The following is a 20,219-nucleotide window of genomic DNA, read 5'->3' on the forward strand; positions in this document are numbered from 1 at the left end:
TTCTTTTTTAAAGATTTTATTTATTTGTCAGAGAGAGAGAGAGCACAAGCAGGCAGAGTAGCAGGCAGAGGCAGAGAGAGAAGCAGACTCTCCACTGAGCAAGGAGCCCAATACGGGACTGGATCCCAGGACTTTGGGATCATGACCTGAGCCAAAGGCAGCAGCTTAATCGACTGAGCCACCCAGGCATCCCTATAATTTTCATTCTTAATACTCCACTAATACTCCTTGCTCTGAACACTACTTTGTCCAATATTAATTAATTAATATAGTTACTCCAGAAAGTTCACTTGTACTTTGAATTCTAGTCTTCCCAAATCTGTCTGCCACTATTTACTTTTCACAGTACTCAAATAGCTGTTTCATGCATTCTGTCTAGGTTTTTAAGACAGTATGTAGTATGCTTACTCCATCTTATCAAGAGTTGAAACCTCCTTTTTTTTGTTTTTTAAAGATTTTTATTTACTTATTTGACAGACAGAGATCACAATTAGGCAGAGAGGCAGGCAGAGAGAGAGGAAGGGAAGCAGGCTCCCCACGGAGCAGAGAGCCCAATGTGGGGCTGGATCCCAGGACCCTGGGATCATGACCCGAGTCGAAGGCAGAGGCTTTAACCCACTGAGGCCCCCAGGTGCCCCACCTCATGACTATTTTTTAAAAAATAATTTTAACTTCATAAATTTTAATTTTTTTTAATTTTAATTTTTAATTAAAACACAAGCATAGCTTAAAAATCAAATAATAGCATAGTAGTTACAATTTTTATTAAAAACTCAGAATTCTCTTTTACCTATGTACACCCTATCTCCAATTCCCAATCCTCAGAAACAATTCCCTTAAATAAATTATAGTTCTACTCATTTACCTCCATGTTTCTAAATAGCTTTTAGTACTACTACTTCTTGATTTTTAACCTTTACATACCATGTACTGATTCTTCCTATAGAAGATATTTATTCTCTTACACCACTAATACCTCATCATCTTTTCATTTTCCTGACAGGTATACCACAATTCTTGTGTAATCAATATTCAGTGGATTACCATTTATAGGTATTACATTGTATACTATGATTACATTTTCTTTCTTGTACAAAACTTTTTGGTCTGTCTTAGAGTTAACAACTCTTTCCTTCGTTGCTTTTCTATGTATTCTATCACTAATTAATTCCCAAACTTTTCCATAGCTATAAAAATTCTCAGTATGGTCAAAATCCATCTTCAGAAACAATCTAGGTCGACTACTATGGGACTGCTCCACAGCTGTCATCCCAGAGCTTCCCTTTCTAATTTGAGAATTCTTTTTCCCTCTATTCTGGGTTAGAACTCCAGTTTCCTGCAACCTTGATATTCCTCTGTCTGAATTTTCTCTTATTTGATGAAGCATATCTTCCAGTAGCATTCTGAGAAAGTGTGCATTTGAAGCTAATGTTTTAGGTCCCCCGCCCCCATTTTAAGATTTATTTACTTATTTGTCAGAGACGGGGGGGGGAAGAGAGAAAGAGAGAGCATGACCAAGGGAGAGGTAAGCGGAGGGAGAAGCCAGTTCCCCACTGAGCAAGGAGCCTGATGTGGGACTCCATCCCAGGACTCTGGGATCAAGACCTGAGCTGAAGGCAGATGCTTAACTGACTGAGCCACCCAGATGTCCTTAATGTTTTAGGTCCTTTGCATAGTGAAAGCTTTATTCTATCTTACAGCTTATTGATCATTTGAATTGTCCAGAATTTAAATTGTAAGTCAAAGATTTGAAGATAATTTAAAGCTGTCTTCCAGCTTCTAATGTTGCTTTTTAAGGAGTCTCTCAATTGTGATTCCATGTTTTTTGTAATGAGACCTGTTTTTCTTCTCTCTGGAACGTTCCAGGGCTTTTTCTTTAACTCAGGTACTTTGAAACTGCACAGTGAGGTGCTTTGTAGCTTTTCTCCCTTTACTGGTGCTTGGGTGGGCCCCCTTAACCAGGAAATTATGCCCTTCAATTCTGAGCATTTTTCTTGAATTATTTCTTTGATAGATTTAAGTTCTTCCATATTTTTTCTTCTATATTTTAATCTTCTATATTTTCTCTGGTCTTTTCCTGTAGATCTCCTTTTTATCAGAGGTTGCTTCTTACATACTGATCGTTAAATTTTCCCTCTTTGTTGTTTTTTTTGTTCTGTTTTGACTGAGGAAATTTCAATTTTATCTTCTGAGCCCAATTCTACATATAAAATTTGCTATCATGTTAATGCCTGAAAACTTCTTAAAATAAATCTGTTCTTATTTCATGGAGGAAGTATCTTACCCTCTATGGATAATGGGTTGGCTAACTAAGCCCACACAGGAAATCTGATCCATATCTTGTTTCTATACAGCCTATAAAGTAGGAATGGTAATCACATTTTCAGAGGGCTAAAGAAAAAAATAAAGAAGAATATGGATGAAGACTGTACATGGCCCCAAACCCCTAAAATATGTATTGTACACCCCTTTACAGAAAAAGTTTGACCAACCTCTGTTCTATTGCACTGTTTCTGTTTTCTACAAGTTCTTCCACCCTGTTGTGTTTTGTTGGTATAATTTTGTTGTTGTTTTGATCTGTATTTTTCATGTTACAGACTTCTTTTGATTATCTGGTGATCACTCTTTACACTTATGTAAGACTAAAGTTTTAAAATGTTGATTGATAGCTCTGCCTACACATATGTGGCTTACATACAGGGAAGCTTTGCCAGAGTAAGGTACTTTGGTAGGAACAGGACCACTTTGCTACTATCTTTAGTATCTTTAGGTCTTTACTCATGAGGTCATTAACATCCCTAGATAGGAATACTGTACTTTCCTGCCTCAGAGACATAAAATTGATTATAAGCCTATTCAGAGCTGAGAAGAAAAGGGGGATAGAGTTCTCACATTCCATAAACAGACTTTCCTTAACCCCCATCTTTAATATATCCTTAGCTATACCTGGAGTTGAAGAATATGTAAATCTCTAATAATTAAACTCTCTCCAGAGTAAATTTGAGTTGGGGAGGGGGTTGTCTACTTATAGTTACTTGCAATCAATTCTTTTGTGATTAATCCTACTTTAAACGATACTTTAGAGTGCCCCACGTCCTAAGCTTTCCCATGCCTGAATCTGAAGAATTTTGTTGGCTTTCACACAGTTTTCTTTTGCCTGCTAAGTCACTCAATCATTCACCTGTTCTCTGGTGTTCAAAGTTTACTGACATCTCAGCTGTTAGTGTCCCCTCTCCCACTCTTTTTATCTTTGTAGTTTTGGCAATTTTATCATTTTTATTCCTTTAGCTTCGTGGAATTTTGAGTGGGGTGAAGATTAATACAAATGTTTGAGTTTTCCAGAGATTTAAAACAATCTAAATTTTATATGACATTTTGTTGATATTATTTTAAAGTAACTCATAGGTTCTAAGGCATCAGACCACAAAATTAGTCAGGATAGGAAGATGCATAGTGCAAATATTATAGACCAGTATTGAAAATTAATGGAAAGTTGGGGTGCCACTGTATTTTTTATTCCATTTTGGTTTATTTTTAAATGTTCTATAGTAGAAAGGCATTTAAGTTATCAAAACAGTTCAGAGAAAAGAATTTCACCTTTTCTTTTTTCCATTGTTTTCATTCTGCCTTGTTCAAATGAATTATGTCCACTTGAGACAAAGATTATACTTTCAGTAAAGCAGACCTGTTAGGAAACTCATAGTGCAGTTGTAACCTGGTCACAAAACCATCTGGTACATTCCCAAAGGCTGTTATTACATTTCATGGACTTATATTACTTCAAATACTCTAACAGCCCCATGTGGGCTTAAAAAAATGATTAAAAAAAAAAAACAAAACCAAAAAACCTCAATTTGTTTCTGCTTACTTTAGACCTTCTAGACTTATCCCTTATAAGAAGAGTACCTGATTATAAGTACCTTTTAGGTCAATCAATACATATTATGAGTTTTATCAAGTGATGTAAAACATTTACTTGATTTTTAAATGAGTATTTCTTTGAAATAAAAAGTTGCTACTTGTTGATACTGTTTCCCTGAAAATCAATACAATGACAGTTGGGCTATCAATTTTTTAATTAATAATAAAATATGAAAACTACAGTATTATATATCAAATGTTACAAACACATTTTTTTTATGAAATTCTAGAAAACTATGTTTTGAAGCTCAAGATGCTGACTAACACGGTATAGTGGGGAAAGCATCAAACCCACCACCATTTTTCATGAATTCAACAAGTATTTATTGAGCATCCAAGCCCCAAGCTGAGGGATAATTGGTTGCTGAGAATGTAAAATACATGTTTAGGGAAGGAGACAGACATATAAACACGTTATTACAATACAATGAGATATATGTGTGAGAGAGAGAATGTATAAACTACTATAGGTCTCCTAAGAAGTAAATAACTAGTTGGAAAAGTAAAAAGAAATCTTCATAAAGGACATGACCTTCAACTAGGTTTTGATTGGTAAACTTGCCAAATTAATTGTCTGATAGATTGTACGCCAAAGCAGAAAGTAGTAAAAGGATATGGTATGTTTAACAGTAAGATGTTTCATGTTTAACAGTGAGAGCTTTAGAGGATAAAGGTAGGGTCTAAGGATGAAAAAGCAGGTCTTGAAGTTTTAAAAGTAGGTGGGGCCAAGATATAAAGGCCCATTTAGTAGTTATATGCTGTTAGATAAGTAATTTCATCTTTTACAATCTGTTTAATACATGTAGAAAATGTTTATAAATGATAAAGTAGGATATAAATATATTTTTGCTTTGGGACGCCTGGGTAGCTTCATCGGGTGAGTGTCTGCCTTTGGCTCAAGTCATGATCCCAGGGTCCTGGGACTGACTCCCACATTGGGCTCCCTGCTCAGGGTCTCCCTGTTCAGCGGGGAGCCTGCTTCTTCCTCTCCCTCTCTCTGCCACTACCCCTGCTTGTGCTCTCCCTCTCTTTCTGTGTCAAATAAATAAATACAATCTTAAGAACATTTACTGTCCTGGGGCGCCTGGGTGGCACAGTGGCTTAAAGCCTCTGCCTTCAGCTCAGGTCATGATCCCAGGGTCCTGGGTTTGAGATCCGCATCGGGTTCTCTGCTCGGCGGGGAGCCTGCTTCCCCCTCTCTTGCTGCCTGCCTCTCTGCCTACCTGTGATCTCTGTCTGTCAAATAAATAAACAAAATTTTAAAAAATTAAAAAAAAATATTTACTGTCCTGAAATTAAGTACAGTGACTAAAAGTCAAGAATTTTAAATAATATTCAGGCACCCCTAGAAACTATTTGCTGAATATTAAAATAAAAATACAAGAACACAATACAGGTCATCAATAGGGAGGCACCAAGCAGTGAAATGCTTCAAGAACAATTTATAGGGTGCCTGGGTGGCTCAGTGGGTTAAGCCTCTGCCTTCGGCTCGGGTCATGATCTCAGGGTCCTGGCATCGAATCCCGAGTCTGGCTCTCCACTCAGCGGGGAGCCTGCTTCCCTCTCTCTCTATGCCTGCCTCTCTGCCTACTTGTGATCTCTCTGTGTCAAATAAATAAATAAATAAATAAAATCTTAAAAAAAAAAAAAAAAGAACAATTTATAGTGCAACTTGATGCCAAGTACCATTGAAATTTCTAGGCAGAGAAGGGCAGCAGCTTAACATATCAGTAGATTAACCATAGAACAGAATCATTCAATTTGAAGGGAAACACCTGCAGAATATCATTTTTAAATGATGGGGAAGGGAGTGGGTGATGTGTTCTGGGACTCAAATCCAGCTGTTGTAGTCCTATGTCATTAGCTATCTGTAAATCTGAACTCAAACTCGATCTAATATGTTTATGTGTAAATAGGCTAATGTGAGTGAAAAAGACATGAGAAAAATTTAAATTCTGGATTTGGTTAGGTCAGATTACAGTTAGGTATGGGTCTTTTGGCTGAAAAGAAAATATGTCAAATGGTCATGTTTTCATGAATTTATTCTTAACCTGTGTTCTTTTATTTTGATTATATGAGTGCCTTACAGTCTCACAGGAAAAAACTATTACATGGTCTTAACTAATTACAATTTCATGAATAGAGAATGTAAAATATTAGATTATTAAAAGTCTAAGGATTCAAGTTTTATGAATTAAATGCTATGTTCTACAACATGAAAATTATGTTAGAAAATGGTGATTTAATAACTAATTCCACATAACACAAATCTTAATGGGCCAGAATCCTTAGGAAAATAAGTATTATAATTAAATGTTATTATTAGTGGCATTAATAATTCAGCTTTTTAAACTTTTTAAAAAAAATTTATTTTTTAAAATATTTATTTATTTATTTGAGAGTAAGAGAGAGTGAGTGTTTGCACAGGGGGAGGGACAACGGTGGGGGAGAATCTCAAACTGACTTCTCACTGAGCACAGAACCTTAAGTGGGGCTTGACCTCACAACCCTGAGATCATGACCTGAGCTGAAACCAAGAGTCAGATCTTCAACGGACTGAGCCACCCAGGTGCCCCCAAAAGCATGGTTTCTTTTAACTTCTCTTGAATGGTTTGCTTTATATGCATAAAATCATTATCTAATTTCTGATGTTCACAGGATAAAATTTTTACTGTTTGGTTGTGAACTTCTATAAACATTTACTGGGTACCTCTTCTGTGTAACATTCATTGATCAATCATAAATCTTTGAACTTTAGAAAATTTTGATGTTTTAGGGTTTCATTTATTCCACTGATTCTTTTCAGCTTTCACTTGTGACAGCTATCATTAAAAATATATCAGTTCCTAAGGTTCTAGTAAAAGAAAATGCTATCAAATTTATTCTAAGAAGCAACAAAACTATCTTTTCTATAGCCCAGACCACAGATAATATTACAGTAACATTATGTTAAATTTCACTTACTGGGGCACCTGGGTGGCTCAGTGGGTTAAAGCCTCTGCCTTCAGCTCAGGTCATGATCCCACGGTCCTGAGATCGAGCCCTGCATTGGGGCTCTCTGCTCAGCAGGGAGCCTGTTTCCCCCTCTCTCTGCCTGCCTCTCTGCCTACTTGTGATCTCTGCCTGTCAAGTAAATAAATAAAATCTTTAAAAAAAAAAAATTTCACTTACCTACCTAGGGCCTGGTTTAAGGCCCTATATGCTTGAATTTCATACCACTGACGACCAGGTAAAAGACCTCTCAATCTTGAGTGTTGATCATTGTATTGTCGCTTTAGTTCAACCTAATAATTTAAAAAATATTAAAAATATAGTACATAAATCAAGGCTCATTTAAAAAATCATATTAACTCCTAATATTCTGAACATCATTTTATTAAGTTAGAGAGATTTCAGTATTATCAGTACAAAATTTTATTCAGTTCCTTTAAAACATGTCTATTCAGGGATGCCCGGGTGGCTCAGTTGGTTAAGCATCTGCCTTCAGATCAGGTCATGATCCCAGAGTCCTGGGATCAAGTCCCACAATGGTCTTCCTGCTCAGTGGGGAGCCTGTTTCTCCCTCTGCTGCCACTCCCCCTAATTCTGCTCTCTCTCTTTCTCTGACGAATAATTAAATCTTTAAAAAATAAGTGAAAATTTGAAAAAAGAAAACATGTCTATTCATACTTACCTTCCCTGAATTCTTCCATGCAACTAATTAGCTGTTTGATTAAGTCAAGTTTTATTGAGAAATAATTTACATAGAATAAAATTCACACATTTTCAATGTATATATAGATAAATCTTGACAAATGTTTTGTCATGTAACCACCACCATAACCATGATATATTTTCGGCACCCCCTAAATCTCCTTTCTATTCCTTTTCAGTCTCTCCTTTCCTGCTAACGTTGTCAACCAATAATCTGCTTTGTTTTGCCTTTCCTAGAATTCCTTGTAAATGTTATTACACAGTATGTATCATTTGTCTTTTTCATTTAGCATAATGATTTTGGAATTCATTCATATTGAAATATACATCAGAGGTTATTTTTTAATGTTTATTCAGACTGATAATCTCTGTTTTTTAATTGGGATGTTAGGACCATTCACATTTAATGTAAATATTATTATGATTTGGGTTTAAATTTACACCAGCAGAATACACATTCTTCTCATGTGCACATGGAATATTCTCCAGGATGGATTATATGTTGGCCACAAAGTATGTCTTAAGAAATTTAAGAAGATTGAAATCACATAATGCATCTTTTCCAACAACAATGGTATGAAATTAGAAATCAATAACATAAGGAAAACTGGAATATTCACAAATATGTGGAAATAAGTAACACAACTGAATAATCAATGGATCAGAGAAGAAATCAGAAGAGAACTCAAAAAGTTTTTTTTTTTTTAAAGATTTTATTTATTTCTTTGACAGAGATCACAAGCAGGCAGAGAGGCAGGTGGGTGGGGGGGTGGGGAGCAGGCTTCCCACTGAGCAGAGAGCCTGAGGCGGCTCGATCCCAGGACCCTGAGATCATGACCTGAGCTGAAGGCAGAGGCTTAACCTACTGAGCCTCCCAGGCACCCCCAAAAGTATCTTAATACAAATGAAAAGGGAAACACAACAAACCAAAAATATCAGATGCAGCAAAAGCAGTTCTAAAAGAAAAGTTTATAGTGACAAACATCTATAATAAGAAAAAAACAAAAGATCTCAGATAAACAACCTAGCTTTCCATTTTAAGAAACTAGAAAAGGAAGAAACTAATCTTAAACTTAGCTTAAGGAAGGAAACTAAGATGAGAGCAAAAATAAAATTAAGGCTAGAAAACAATGGAAAAAAATCATTGAAACTAAGAGTTTTTTTTTTTTAAACATAAAACTGATAAATTTTTTGCTAACTAAGCAAAAGAAAGGGTCAAAAAATGATAAGTGAGAGTACATTACATCTGATACTACAGAAATACAGAGGATCATTAAGAGACGACTGTGAACAATTATATGCCTGGATAAATTCCTACAAATATACAACCTACAAAGATTAAATCATGAAGAGATAAAAAATCTGAACACCTCTGTAACAAGAAAAATGAAGCAGTAATCAAAAATCTGAACAAAAACAATCCCAGGGTCGGTTGGCTTCACTGATTAATTCTATTGAGCATTCAAGATAGAATTAACAATGTTCCTTCTCAAATGCTTCCAAAATACTGAAGAGAAGGGAAAACTTCCAAAATCATTTTAAGAGGTCAGCACTACTCACATACCAAAGCCAGATAAGGATGCTACAATAAGAGAAAATTATAGGCCTATACCCCTATATGATAAACATTGCTACAAAAATCCTCAACAAAATATCAGCAAACAATTCAACAGCACAATAAGAGAATCAAACACATGATCAAGTGGGATGCAAGACTGGTTTAACTATACAAGTCAACAAATATGATACACCACATTAATAGAAGGGAGAATAAAAACCTTATAATCATCTCAATAGATGCAAAAAAAAGCATCTGAGAAGATTCAACATCCTTTCATGATCAAATATAAAAGGAATCAAATATAAAAGGAATGTAGCTCAACATAATAAAGGCCATATATAATAAACCCACAGTTAATATCATACTCAGTGGTGAAGAGTTGAAAACTTTTCTTCTAGTATCAGGAACAGGACAAAGGTGTCCACTCTAACCATTTTTATTCAACAAAGTACTGAAAAGTCCTAGCCAGAACAATTATGTAAGAAATAAAAGGTATCCAAATCAGAAAGGAGAAGTAAATCAGAAAGGAATCTTTGTTTGCCTATGTAGAAAACCCTATAGACTCTACCAAAACACTGTCAGCACTAATCAAATTTAGTAAAGTTGGAGGATATAAAACAAGCATAAAAAAATCAGTTGTATTTCCATACAATAACAATAAACTACCCAAAAAATAAAAAGAAAAAAAGAAAAAAAGAAATTAGGAAAACAGTCTCATTTACAATAGCATCAAAACGAATAAAATACTTTGGGATAAGTTAAGCAAAGGACGGAAAAGATCTTTACATTGAAAACTGTAAGACATTGGTGAAAGAAATTAAAGAAACACAAATAAATGGAAAGATCCTGTGCTTATGCACTGGAATAATTAGCATTGTTAAGATGTCCTTACTGGAGGAGTTAAGATGGCGGAGAAGCAGCAGGCTGAGACGACATCAGGTAGCAGGAGATCAGCTAGATAGCTTATCTAACCATTGCGAACACTTATAAATCCACCGGGAAATTGAAGAGAAGAAGAGCAACAATTCTAGAAACAGAAAATTGATCACTTTCTGAAAGGTAGGACCTGCGGAGAAGTGAACCCAAAGCAACAGGAAGACAGACCGCAGGGCGAGGGGCCGGCTCCCAGCAAGCGGCGGAGCAACGGAGCACAAAATCAGGACTTTTAAAAGTCTACTCCACGGAGGGACATCACTCCAGATGCTAAACCAAAGGGAAGCCCACGCGGGGTCAGCGTAAACCCAGGTCCCACGGGGTCACAGGAGGAAAAGGAGTGTCTGAGTGTCGCAGAGTTCGCAGGTATTAGAGCGGGAAGCCGGCTACAGAGACAGAGCCGAGGAGTGAGCTCTCAGCTCAGGATTACCTTGAACCGGTCACAGGCTGGGTGAGCTCAGAGAGCGGCCGGAGGCCACAGAGACAGAAGTGACCAGGTACTTTTCTCCAAGTGCGAGCGACTGAGCGCTTTCCTCCAAGCGCGACCAGAGGCCAGGGAGACAAGGGTGGTTGGGTGCCTTTCTCTGAGGGCGCACTGAGGAGAGGGACCCCGAGCTCTTGGCTCCTTCGGGCCGGAGACTGGAAGGCCGCCATCTTCATTCCCATCCACCAGAACTCTACGGAAAGCGCTCAGGGGTAAAAAAGCTACCGAAAGCAAACCCGAGGGGATTACTTAGCCCAGCCCCTGGTAAGGGTGGTGCAATTCCGCCTGGGTCAAAAACACTTGACAATCACTACAACAGGCCCCTCCCCGAGAAGATCAACAAGAAACCCAGCCAAGACCAGCTTCACTGACCAAGAACAGCGGAATTCCAGAGGAGGCGAAAGCAAATCTTATCTGGACAAAATGACAAGGTGGAAAAACTCACCACAAAAAAAAAAGAACAAGAGGCAGTGCTGAAGGCTGGGGACTTAATCAATATGGACATTGGTAATATGACAGATCTAGAGTTCAGAATGACAATTCTCAAGTTTCTAGCTGGGCTGGAAAAAGGCATAGAAGATATTAGAGAAACCCTCTCCGGAGAGATAAAAGCCCTTTCTGGAGAAATAAAAGAACTAAAATCTAACCAAGTTGAAATCAAAAAAGCTATTAATGAGGTGCAATAAAAAATGGAAGCTCTTACTGCTAGGATAAATGAGTCAGAAGAAAGAATTAGTGACATAGAAGACCAAATGACAGAGAATAAAGAAGCTGAGCAAAAGAGAGACAAATAAATACTGGACCACGAGGAAAGAATTCGAGAGATAAGCGACACCATAAGACGACACAACATTAGAATAATTGGGATTCCAAAAGAAGAAAGAGAGAGGGGAGCAGAAGGTATATTGGAGACAATTATTGTACAGAATTTCCCTAATGTGGCAAAGGGAACAAACATCAAAATCCAGGAGATGCTAAGAACGCCCCTCAAAATCAATAAAAATAGGTCCACACCTCGTCACCTGATAGTAAAATTTACAAGTCTTAGCGACAAAGAGAAAATCCTGAAGGCAGCCCAGGAAAAGAAGTCTGTAACATACAAGGGTAAAAACATTAGATTGGCAGCGGACCTATCCACAGAGACCTGGCAGGCCAGAAAGAACTGGCATGATATATTCAGAGCACTAAACGAGAAAAACATGCAGCCAAGAATACTATATCCAGCTGGGCTATCATTGAAAATAGAAAGCTTCCAGGACAAACAAAAGCTGAAAGAATTTGCAAACACCAAACCAGCTCTACAGGAAATATTGAAAGGGGTCCTCTAAGCAAAGAGAGACCCTAAAAGTAGTAGATCAGAAAGAAACAGAGACAAAATACAGTAACAGCCATCTTACAGGCAATACAATGGCACTAAATTCATCTCTCTCAATAGTTACCCTGAATGTTAATGGGCTAAACGCCCCAATCAAAAGACACAGGGTATCAGAATGGATAAAAAACCCAAAACCCATCAATATGCTGCCTACAAGAAACTCATTTTAGACCCAAAGACACCTCCAGATTTAAAGTGAGGGGGTGGAAAACAATGTACCATGCTAATGGACATCAGAAGAAAGCTGGGGTGGCAATCCTTATATCAGATCAATAAGATTTTAAGCCAAAGACTATAATAAGAGATAAAGAAGGACACTATATCATACTCAAAGGGTCTGTCCAACAAGAACACCTATCAATTTTAAATATCTGTGCCCCTAACATGGGAGCAGCCAACTATATAAACCAATTAATAACAAAATCAAAGAAATACATCGACAGTAATACAATAATAGCAGGGGACTTTAACACTACCCTCACTGAAATGGACAGATCACTCAAGCAAAAGATCAACAAGGAAATAAAGTTCTTAAATGGCACACTGGACCAGATGGACATCAAAGATATATTCAGAACATTCCATCCCAAAGCAACAGAATACACATTCTTCTCTAGTGCACATGGAACATTCTCCAGAATAGACCACTTTCTGGGTCATAAATCAGGTCTCAACCGGTATCAAAAGACTGGGATCATTCCCTGCATATTTTCAGACCACAATGTTCTGAAGCTAGAACTCAATCATAAGAGGAAATTTGGAAAGAACCCAAATACATGGAGACTAAACAGCATCCTTCTAAAAAATGAATGGGCCAACCAGGAAATTAAAGAAAAATTGAAAAAATTCATGGAAACAAATAATGAAAACACAACAGTTCAAAATCTGTGGGACACAACAAAGACAGTCCTAAGAGGAAAATATATAGTGGTACAAGCCTTTCTCAAAAAACAAGAAAGGTCTCAAATACACAACCTAACCCTACACCTAAAGGAGCTGGAGAAAGAACAACAAAGAAAGCCTAAACCCAGCAGGAAAAGAGAAATCATAAAGATCAGAGCAGAAATCAATGAAATAGAAACTAAAAAAATAGAACAAATCAACAAAAACTAGGAGCTGGTTCTTTGAAAGAATTAATAAGATTGACAAACCCCTGGCCAGACTTATCAAAAAGAAAAGAGAAAGGACGCAAATAAAGAAAATCATGAATGAAAGAGGAAAGATCACAACCAACACCAAAGAAATACAAACAATTATAAGAACATACTATGAGCAACTCTACGCCAACAAATTTGACAATCTGGAAGAAATGGATACATTTCTAGAGACATATAAACTACCACAACTAAACCAGGAAGAAAAAGAAAACCTGAACAGACCCATAACCAGTAAGGAGATTGAAAGAGTCATCAAAAATCCCCAAACAAACAAAAGTCCAGGGCCAGATGGCTTCCCAGGGGAATTCTACCAAACATTTAAAGAAGAATTAATTCCAAAAAATAGAAATGGAAGGAGAACTTCCAAACTCATTTTATGAGGCCAGCATCACTTTGATCCCAAAACCAGACAAGGATCCCATCAAAAAAGAGAATTACAGACCAATATCCTTGATGAACACAGATGCGAAAATTCTCACTAAAATACTGGCCAATAGGATCCAACAGTACATTAAAAGGATTATTTACCACGACCAAGTGGGATTTATTCCAGGACTGCAAGGTTGGTTCAACATCCGCAAATCAATCAATGTGATACAATACATTAACAAAAGAAAGAATAAGAACCATATGATATTCTCAATAGATGCTGAAAAAGCATTTGACCAAGTACAGCAGCCCTTCCTGATTAAAACTCTTCAAAGTGTAGGGATAGAGGGTACATACCTCAATATTATCAAAGCCATCTATGAAAAACCCAATGCAAATATCATTCTCAATGGAGAAAAGCTGAAAGCTTTTCCGCTAAGGTCAGGAACACGGCAAGGATGTCTGTTATCACCACTGCTGTTCAACATAGTACTAGAAGTCCTAGCCTCAGCAATCAGACAACAAAAAGAAATTAAAGACATCCAAATTGGCAAAGGAGTCAAACTATCACTCTTTGCAGATGATATGATACTATATGTGGAAAACCCAAAAGGCTCCACTCCAAAACTGCTAGAACTTGTACAGGAATTCAGTAAAGTGTCAGGATATAAAGTCAATGCACAGAATTCAGTTGCATTTCTTTACACTAACAACAAGACAGAAGAAAGAGAAATTGAGGAGTCAGTCCCATTTACAATTGCACCCAAAACCATAAGATACCTAGGAATAAACCTAACCAAAGAGGCAAAGAATCTATACTCAGAAAATTATAAAGTACTCATGGAAGAAATTGAAGAAGACACAAAGAAATGGAAAAATGTTCCATGCTCCTGGATTGGAAGAACAAATATTGTGAAAATGTCTATGCTACCTAAAGCAATCTACACATTTAATGCAATCCCTATCAAAATCCCATCCATTTTTTTCAAAGAAATAGAACAAATAATCCTAAAATTTATATGGAACCAGAAAAGACCTCGAATAGCCAAAGGAATATTGAAAAAGAAAGCCAAAGTTGGTGGAATCACAATTCCGGACGTCAAGCTCTATTACAAACCTGTCATCATCAAGACAGTATTGTACTGGCACAAAAACAGACACATAGATCAATGGAACAGAATAGAGAGCCCAGAAATAGACCCTCAACTCTATGGTCAACTAATCTTCGACAAAGCAGGAAGGAATGTCCAATGGAAAAAAGACAGCCTCTTCAACAAATGGTGCTGGAAAAATTGGACAGCCACATGCAGAAAAATGAAATTGGACTATTTCCTTACACCACACACGAAAGTAGACTCAAAATGGATGAAGGACCTCAATTTGAGAAAGGAATCCATCAAAATCCTTGAGGAGAATGCAGGCAGCAACCTCTTTGACCTCAACCGCAGCAACTTCTTCCTAGGAACATCGCCAAAGGCAAGGGAAGCAAGGGCAAAAGTGAACTACTGGGATTTCATCAAGATCAAAAGCTTTTGCACAGCAAAGGAAACAGCTAACAAAACCAAAAGACAACTGACAGAATGGGAGAAGATATTTGCAAATGACATATCAGATAAAGGGCTACTATCCAAAATCTATTAAGAGCTTAGCAAACTCAACACCCAAAGAACAAATATTCCAATCAAGAAATGGGCAGAGGACATGAACAGACATTTCTGCAAAGAAGACATCCAGATGGCCAACAGACACATGAAAAAATGCTCCACATCACTCGGCATCAGGGAAATACAAATCAAAACCACAGTGAGATACCACCTCACACCAGTCAGAATGGCTAAAATTAACAAGTCAAGAAATGACAGATGCTGGTGAGGATGTGGAAAGAGGGGAACCCTCCTACACTGTTGGTGGGAATGCAAGCTGGTGCAACCACTCTGGAAAACAGTGTGGAGGTTCCTCAAAAAACTGAAAATAGAGCTACCCTATGACCCAGCGATTGCACTACTGGATATATATCCTAAAAAGATACAAATGTGGTACTCCGAAGGGGCACGTGCACTCGAATGTTTATAGCAGCAATGTCCACAATAGCCAAACTATGGAAAGACCTAGATGTCCATCAACAGATGAATGGATAAAGAAGATGTGGTATATATACACAATGGAATACTACGCAGCCATCAAAAGAAATGAAATCTTGCCATTTGCGACGACGTGGATGGAACTAGAGGGTATTATGCTTAGCGAAATAAGTCAATTGGAGAAAGACAACTATCATATGATCTCCCTGATATGAGGAAGTAGAGATGCAATGTTGGGGGTTGAGGGGGTAGGAAAAGGAAAACTCAAAGAAGATGGGATCGGGAGGGAGACAAACCATAAAAGACTCAATCTCAAAAAACAGATTGAGGGTTGCTGGGGGGAGGGGGGACGGGAGAGGGGGGTGGGGATATGGACATTGGGGAGGGTATGTGCTATGATAAGTGCTGTGAAATGTGTAAACCTGGCGATTCACAGACCTGTACCCCTGGGGATAAAAATACATTATATGTTTATTAAAATAAATAAATATATTTAAAAAGAAAAGATGTCCTTACTACCCAAAGCGATCTACAGATTCAATGCAATCCCCCATCAAAATCCAAGAGGCATCTTTTACAGAACTAGATGAATGATAACTGGCTGGTAACCCACATGAAAAGATGCTTAACTTTACTAGTAAATGAAGAAATGCAAATTTAATAATTCCATTGCTTTTATCTGCAGAATACTGACAAATATTTACCGAAAGTGTTTATATTTTCCAACAAGTACTAATAGAATAATATGTACAAGAATATTCCCTGCATCTCTGCATTGAACACAAATAACAACCTATCAAGTGGATTAATTAAATATGTTATATTAATTTATTCTGAGATAAATATTGGATTATTAAAAGAAATATTTAAACATTTTGACATGGAAGTTTAACCAAAATATATTTTATAAATGAAAATCACCCACACAGAACCAGGTATCAATTTTTTTTTTTTTAAAGATTTCACTCATTTATTTGACAGACAGAGATCACAAGCAGGCAGAGAGGCAGGCAGAGAGAGAGGAAGCAGGCTCCCCGCTGAGCAGAGAGCCCGATGCAGGGCTCGATCCCAGGACCCTGGGATCATGACCTGAGCTAGGCAGAGGCCTTAACCCACTAAGCCACCCAGGCGCCCCCAGGTATCAAATTTTTTAAAAAGACTACAATTTAGATCAATGCCAATTCTAAAAGAACCCCCAAAAAGACTTAAAACCAAAATTCTGACACAAACCACAAGGGAGAGAGTTCAAAGACTATATTCTTTGAGCTTTTCCCATATCTCCCCTAAAAAACTGTCAAGTCATGCTCATACAAATTCAAGATGATCAGCTACTAACTGAACTACCTACAAAAAACAAAAATCAGTATTTTTCAGAGAATAATGGAGTCCAGAATCTCTGTAATGTACCATCTACAATAACTAGTGCACAATAAAAATCACTAAAAAAAATTTACTAAATTTACTTAAAAATTACTAAAAAGCACAATAAAAATTACTAAAAAAATTTTACTAAAAAGTCCATAATTAAAGGAAAAAAAAAAAAGACAGTCAACAGAAACCAATCTAGCAAGGGCCCAGTTGTTAGAATTAGCCAAGACTTTCTTGTAGCTGTTACAGATATAGTTAAATAACTTGGAAACATACAGTTTAATGCATAAACTTTAGGGAATCTCAGTAGGGAAGCAGAAACTATAAAAAAAGACCCAAATGTAAATTCTACACCTGAAAAATACAGTAACTGAAATAAAAATCCACTGGATAGGTTTAACAGCATTAAGGAGAAGATGGAAGAACTGGTAAGTCTTAAAACAGATCCACAGAACCCATGAAAAACATCAACTAGAGCAAAATAACTTCATGCACACCACAAACATAGGTATGAAAGAATCAAAGCATATGAAAGCACTCAGTGATGATCTAAACAAACTTAAAATTCAGAGTTAAACAGTACTAATGCATTTGAGACAATATTTACTGCCTCAAAGGCTCCACTATTACAGGATATCAAGAACCTTTTACTTTTCCAAGTGACTGAATCTACATTCATTTTTCTATCTAGGTACTAACACAAAGTACTAACACAGAGAAACTGTGTTAAACTTCTTTGCTCGAAAGAAATCACAATAAATTCTGCTATCTAGTCAACTGAACTTGATAGTATAATTATATCCCTTCTCAAAGAGACTCATAGTTAACTAGAGGACATAAAACTACATTCCTATTAAAAGCAGTATCACACCAAAGGATACCACACCCAGCCTTCATCTGGCCTTCGTAAAAATTGTTAAATTTACATCATCCTGAAAGTGGACTACTTTTATACAAAGTCAGAGTATATGGTATACACAATTCATAATGACCTATTTAAATATGTAAGATAATGAGCTTTTCCCTGTAAAGCTCTCCTCTAAAAAGATGCAAGTTCCAAGTAAAAGGAAATTATGCATTATGATTTTATATTTTTATACACTAAGTCAATGAACAGAGTTGGGTTTTTTTGTTGTTGTTTTGTTTGTTTTTTGAGCAAGAGAGAAAGAGAGAGAGAGAAAGAAAGAGCATGGGAGGGACAAAGGGAGAGAGAGAGAAAATCTTAAGCAGGTCTGTGCTGGGCATCCAAGAGTTGGACACCCAACCAAATGAGCCACCCAGGCACCCCAAAAGGGGTTATTTTCAGGCAGTTTTCAAGAATGCTATAGAGTCAAGTATGTCTCAACAAAGCTTAAAAAACAAAACAAAAACAAAAACAAAAACAGAACCTAAATAAAAAAGAATGCTGGAGAAACATCAAAAATAGAACACTTAGAGGTGCCTGGATGGCTGAGTGGGTTAAGCCTCTGCCTTTGGCTCAGGTCATGATCTCAGGGTCCTGGGATTGAGCCTCGCATCGGGCTCTCTGCTCATTGGGGAGCCTGCTTCCCCCCCGCCCTGCCTACTTGTAATCTCTGTCAAATAAATAAAATCTTAAAAAATATATATAACACAAAGTAGAAAAATTGATATAATGGGAGAAAGAAACTTTTGGTAGTTTAAAGAAACACTGAATTTAGACTAATATTTACAGTTTCACTTAGTACAAAGCATCTGTGATAGGCAGTACAAAGATGAGTTAGGAGCTCCTGGGTGGTTCAGTCATTTAAGTGCCTGACTCCTGATTTTGACTCAGGTCATGATCTCAGGATAGTGAGACTGAGCCCTGTGTTGGGCTCCACACTCAGTGGGCAGTCTGATTGAGATTCTCTCTCTCCCTTTCCCTCTATCCCTCCCCCTGCTCATGTTCACATGCTCTAATAAAAAAAATAAATCTTAAAAAAAAAGGTGACTTAAAAATATGTTCTGCCTAGCAAGATTTTGTAAGGAACAGAAAAGGAGTACAAACGACCATCAAGTAAATTTAAGTTTTACAGTATTTACTTTGATTACAGTGTATAGAAGTAAGAAGAATTGAGACATGAAGACACGATATGAATTTGGTACGAAAGTAATGAGAGCCTTACCTGGAAAGGCAAAGGGAATGGAAAAGAGGTCCAGGTTTGTAACACATTGTGGAGCTACAGTACATCAGTAACAAAGTAGATATAGGGCTTACCAAAGATAGAAAAGTCAAAAATGACTCGACAAAATTTTCAGCCACCAGAGAGAAGCAATCTACTAATCCACCGAGAGAAAACAAGAAAAGGAGTATGTTTAAGGAAGAAGATACACTTGGCTTAATTCTTGATAATTTCTGGGGCACCTGGCTGGCTTGGTTGGTAGAGCATCTATCCGACTCTTGATCTGGGGGTCATGAGTGAAAACTCTAGAGTCAAAACACTACATAGCTCCTATGAGTGATCTTAGGTAAGTCAATTCTGTTGTGGCTTACTTTTCCTAATTAGAAATGGAATGAGTAAGAGAATCTAATCAAAATAAAATTTAAAATGTTTCTCAAATACAACAACAACAATTTAATCACCTATAACAATCTGCTAGTATTGGAAGCTCACAGAAATTGACTATAATACCTAGGAACCAGTTACCTAATGTAAAAGAGTAGGAATTGCTCTTTTCATTTAGTCAACTTTTAAAGATCTCCTATGTACTATTCCTGAGGAAGTATATTTTATATTTATATATAATAGTATATTTTTTGTAGTATATGCCTGATCAAAGATATAAAGAGTTACTTTCTTGGAAAAATCCTGGAATTCAAGATAAATTAAAAAATTAGTTTTAAGAAGTTCTAAAACTACTCAAAATCTCTTCAGTACAGTCTATAATACTATGAACCTTTTTAATACTATGAACCTTTTTAAATAAAAGGACAAGTTTTAGATGAGAAATCAGAAGGGTACACTCCTGACAAGTAACTTTCAAGTTGATAGGAAATAAACTACATTTTATATCCCCTCAAAATAATCTGTCAAATTTTTATATTAACTTTATAACTAGAATACAAATGAAATAAACTTTCCTTTAAGGCTATGCTTTAAAAATATATACAATAAATAATATGGCATCATAGGAAATATTAGATAATAGCATGTAAAAATTTCTCATAATTTGGAGATAAATATTATAATATGTAGAGAGTAAAAGAGAACATGCTTTAAAAATTCTATCCACTGGGAAAAATATACATTTCCTACCTATCTCTCAAAATGTAAGT

General features: G+C 36.7%; 1 protein-coding gene across 1 annotated transcript in view; it reads right to left on the reverse strand.

Annotated features, from left to right (window-relative positions):
• The window catches only part of BRIP1 (BRCA1 interacting DNA helicase 1), a 182,975-nt gene that overhangs the window by 17,357 nt on the left and 145,399 nt on the right, over positions 1 to 20,219 (reverse strand). Inside the window, exon 17 of the mRNA XM_080825921.1 lies at positions 7,093 to 7,205. Coding sequence (XP_080682047.1) covers positions 7,093 to 7,205 — 113 coding nt within the window. The remainder of the gene's footprint in view (positions 1 to 7,092; positions 7,206 to 20,219) is intronic.

Source organism: Martes martes (genome assembly GCF_963455335.1).
Source record: "Martes martes genome assembly, chromosome: 16".
NCBI classification, from domain to species: Eukaryota; Metazoa; Chordata; class Mammalia; order Carnivora; family Mustelidae; genus Martes; species Martes martes.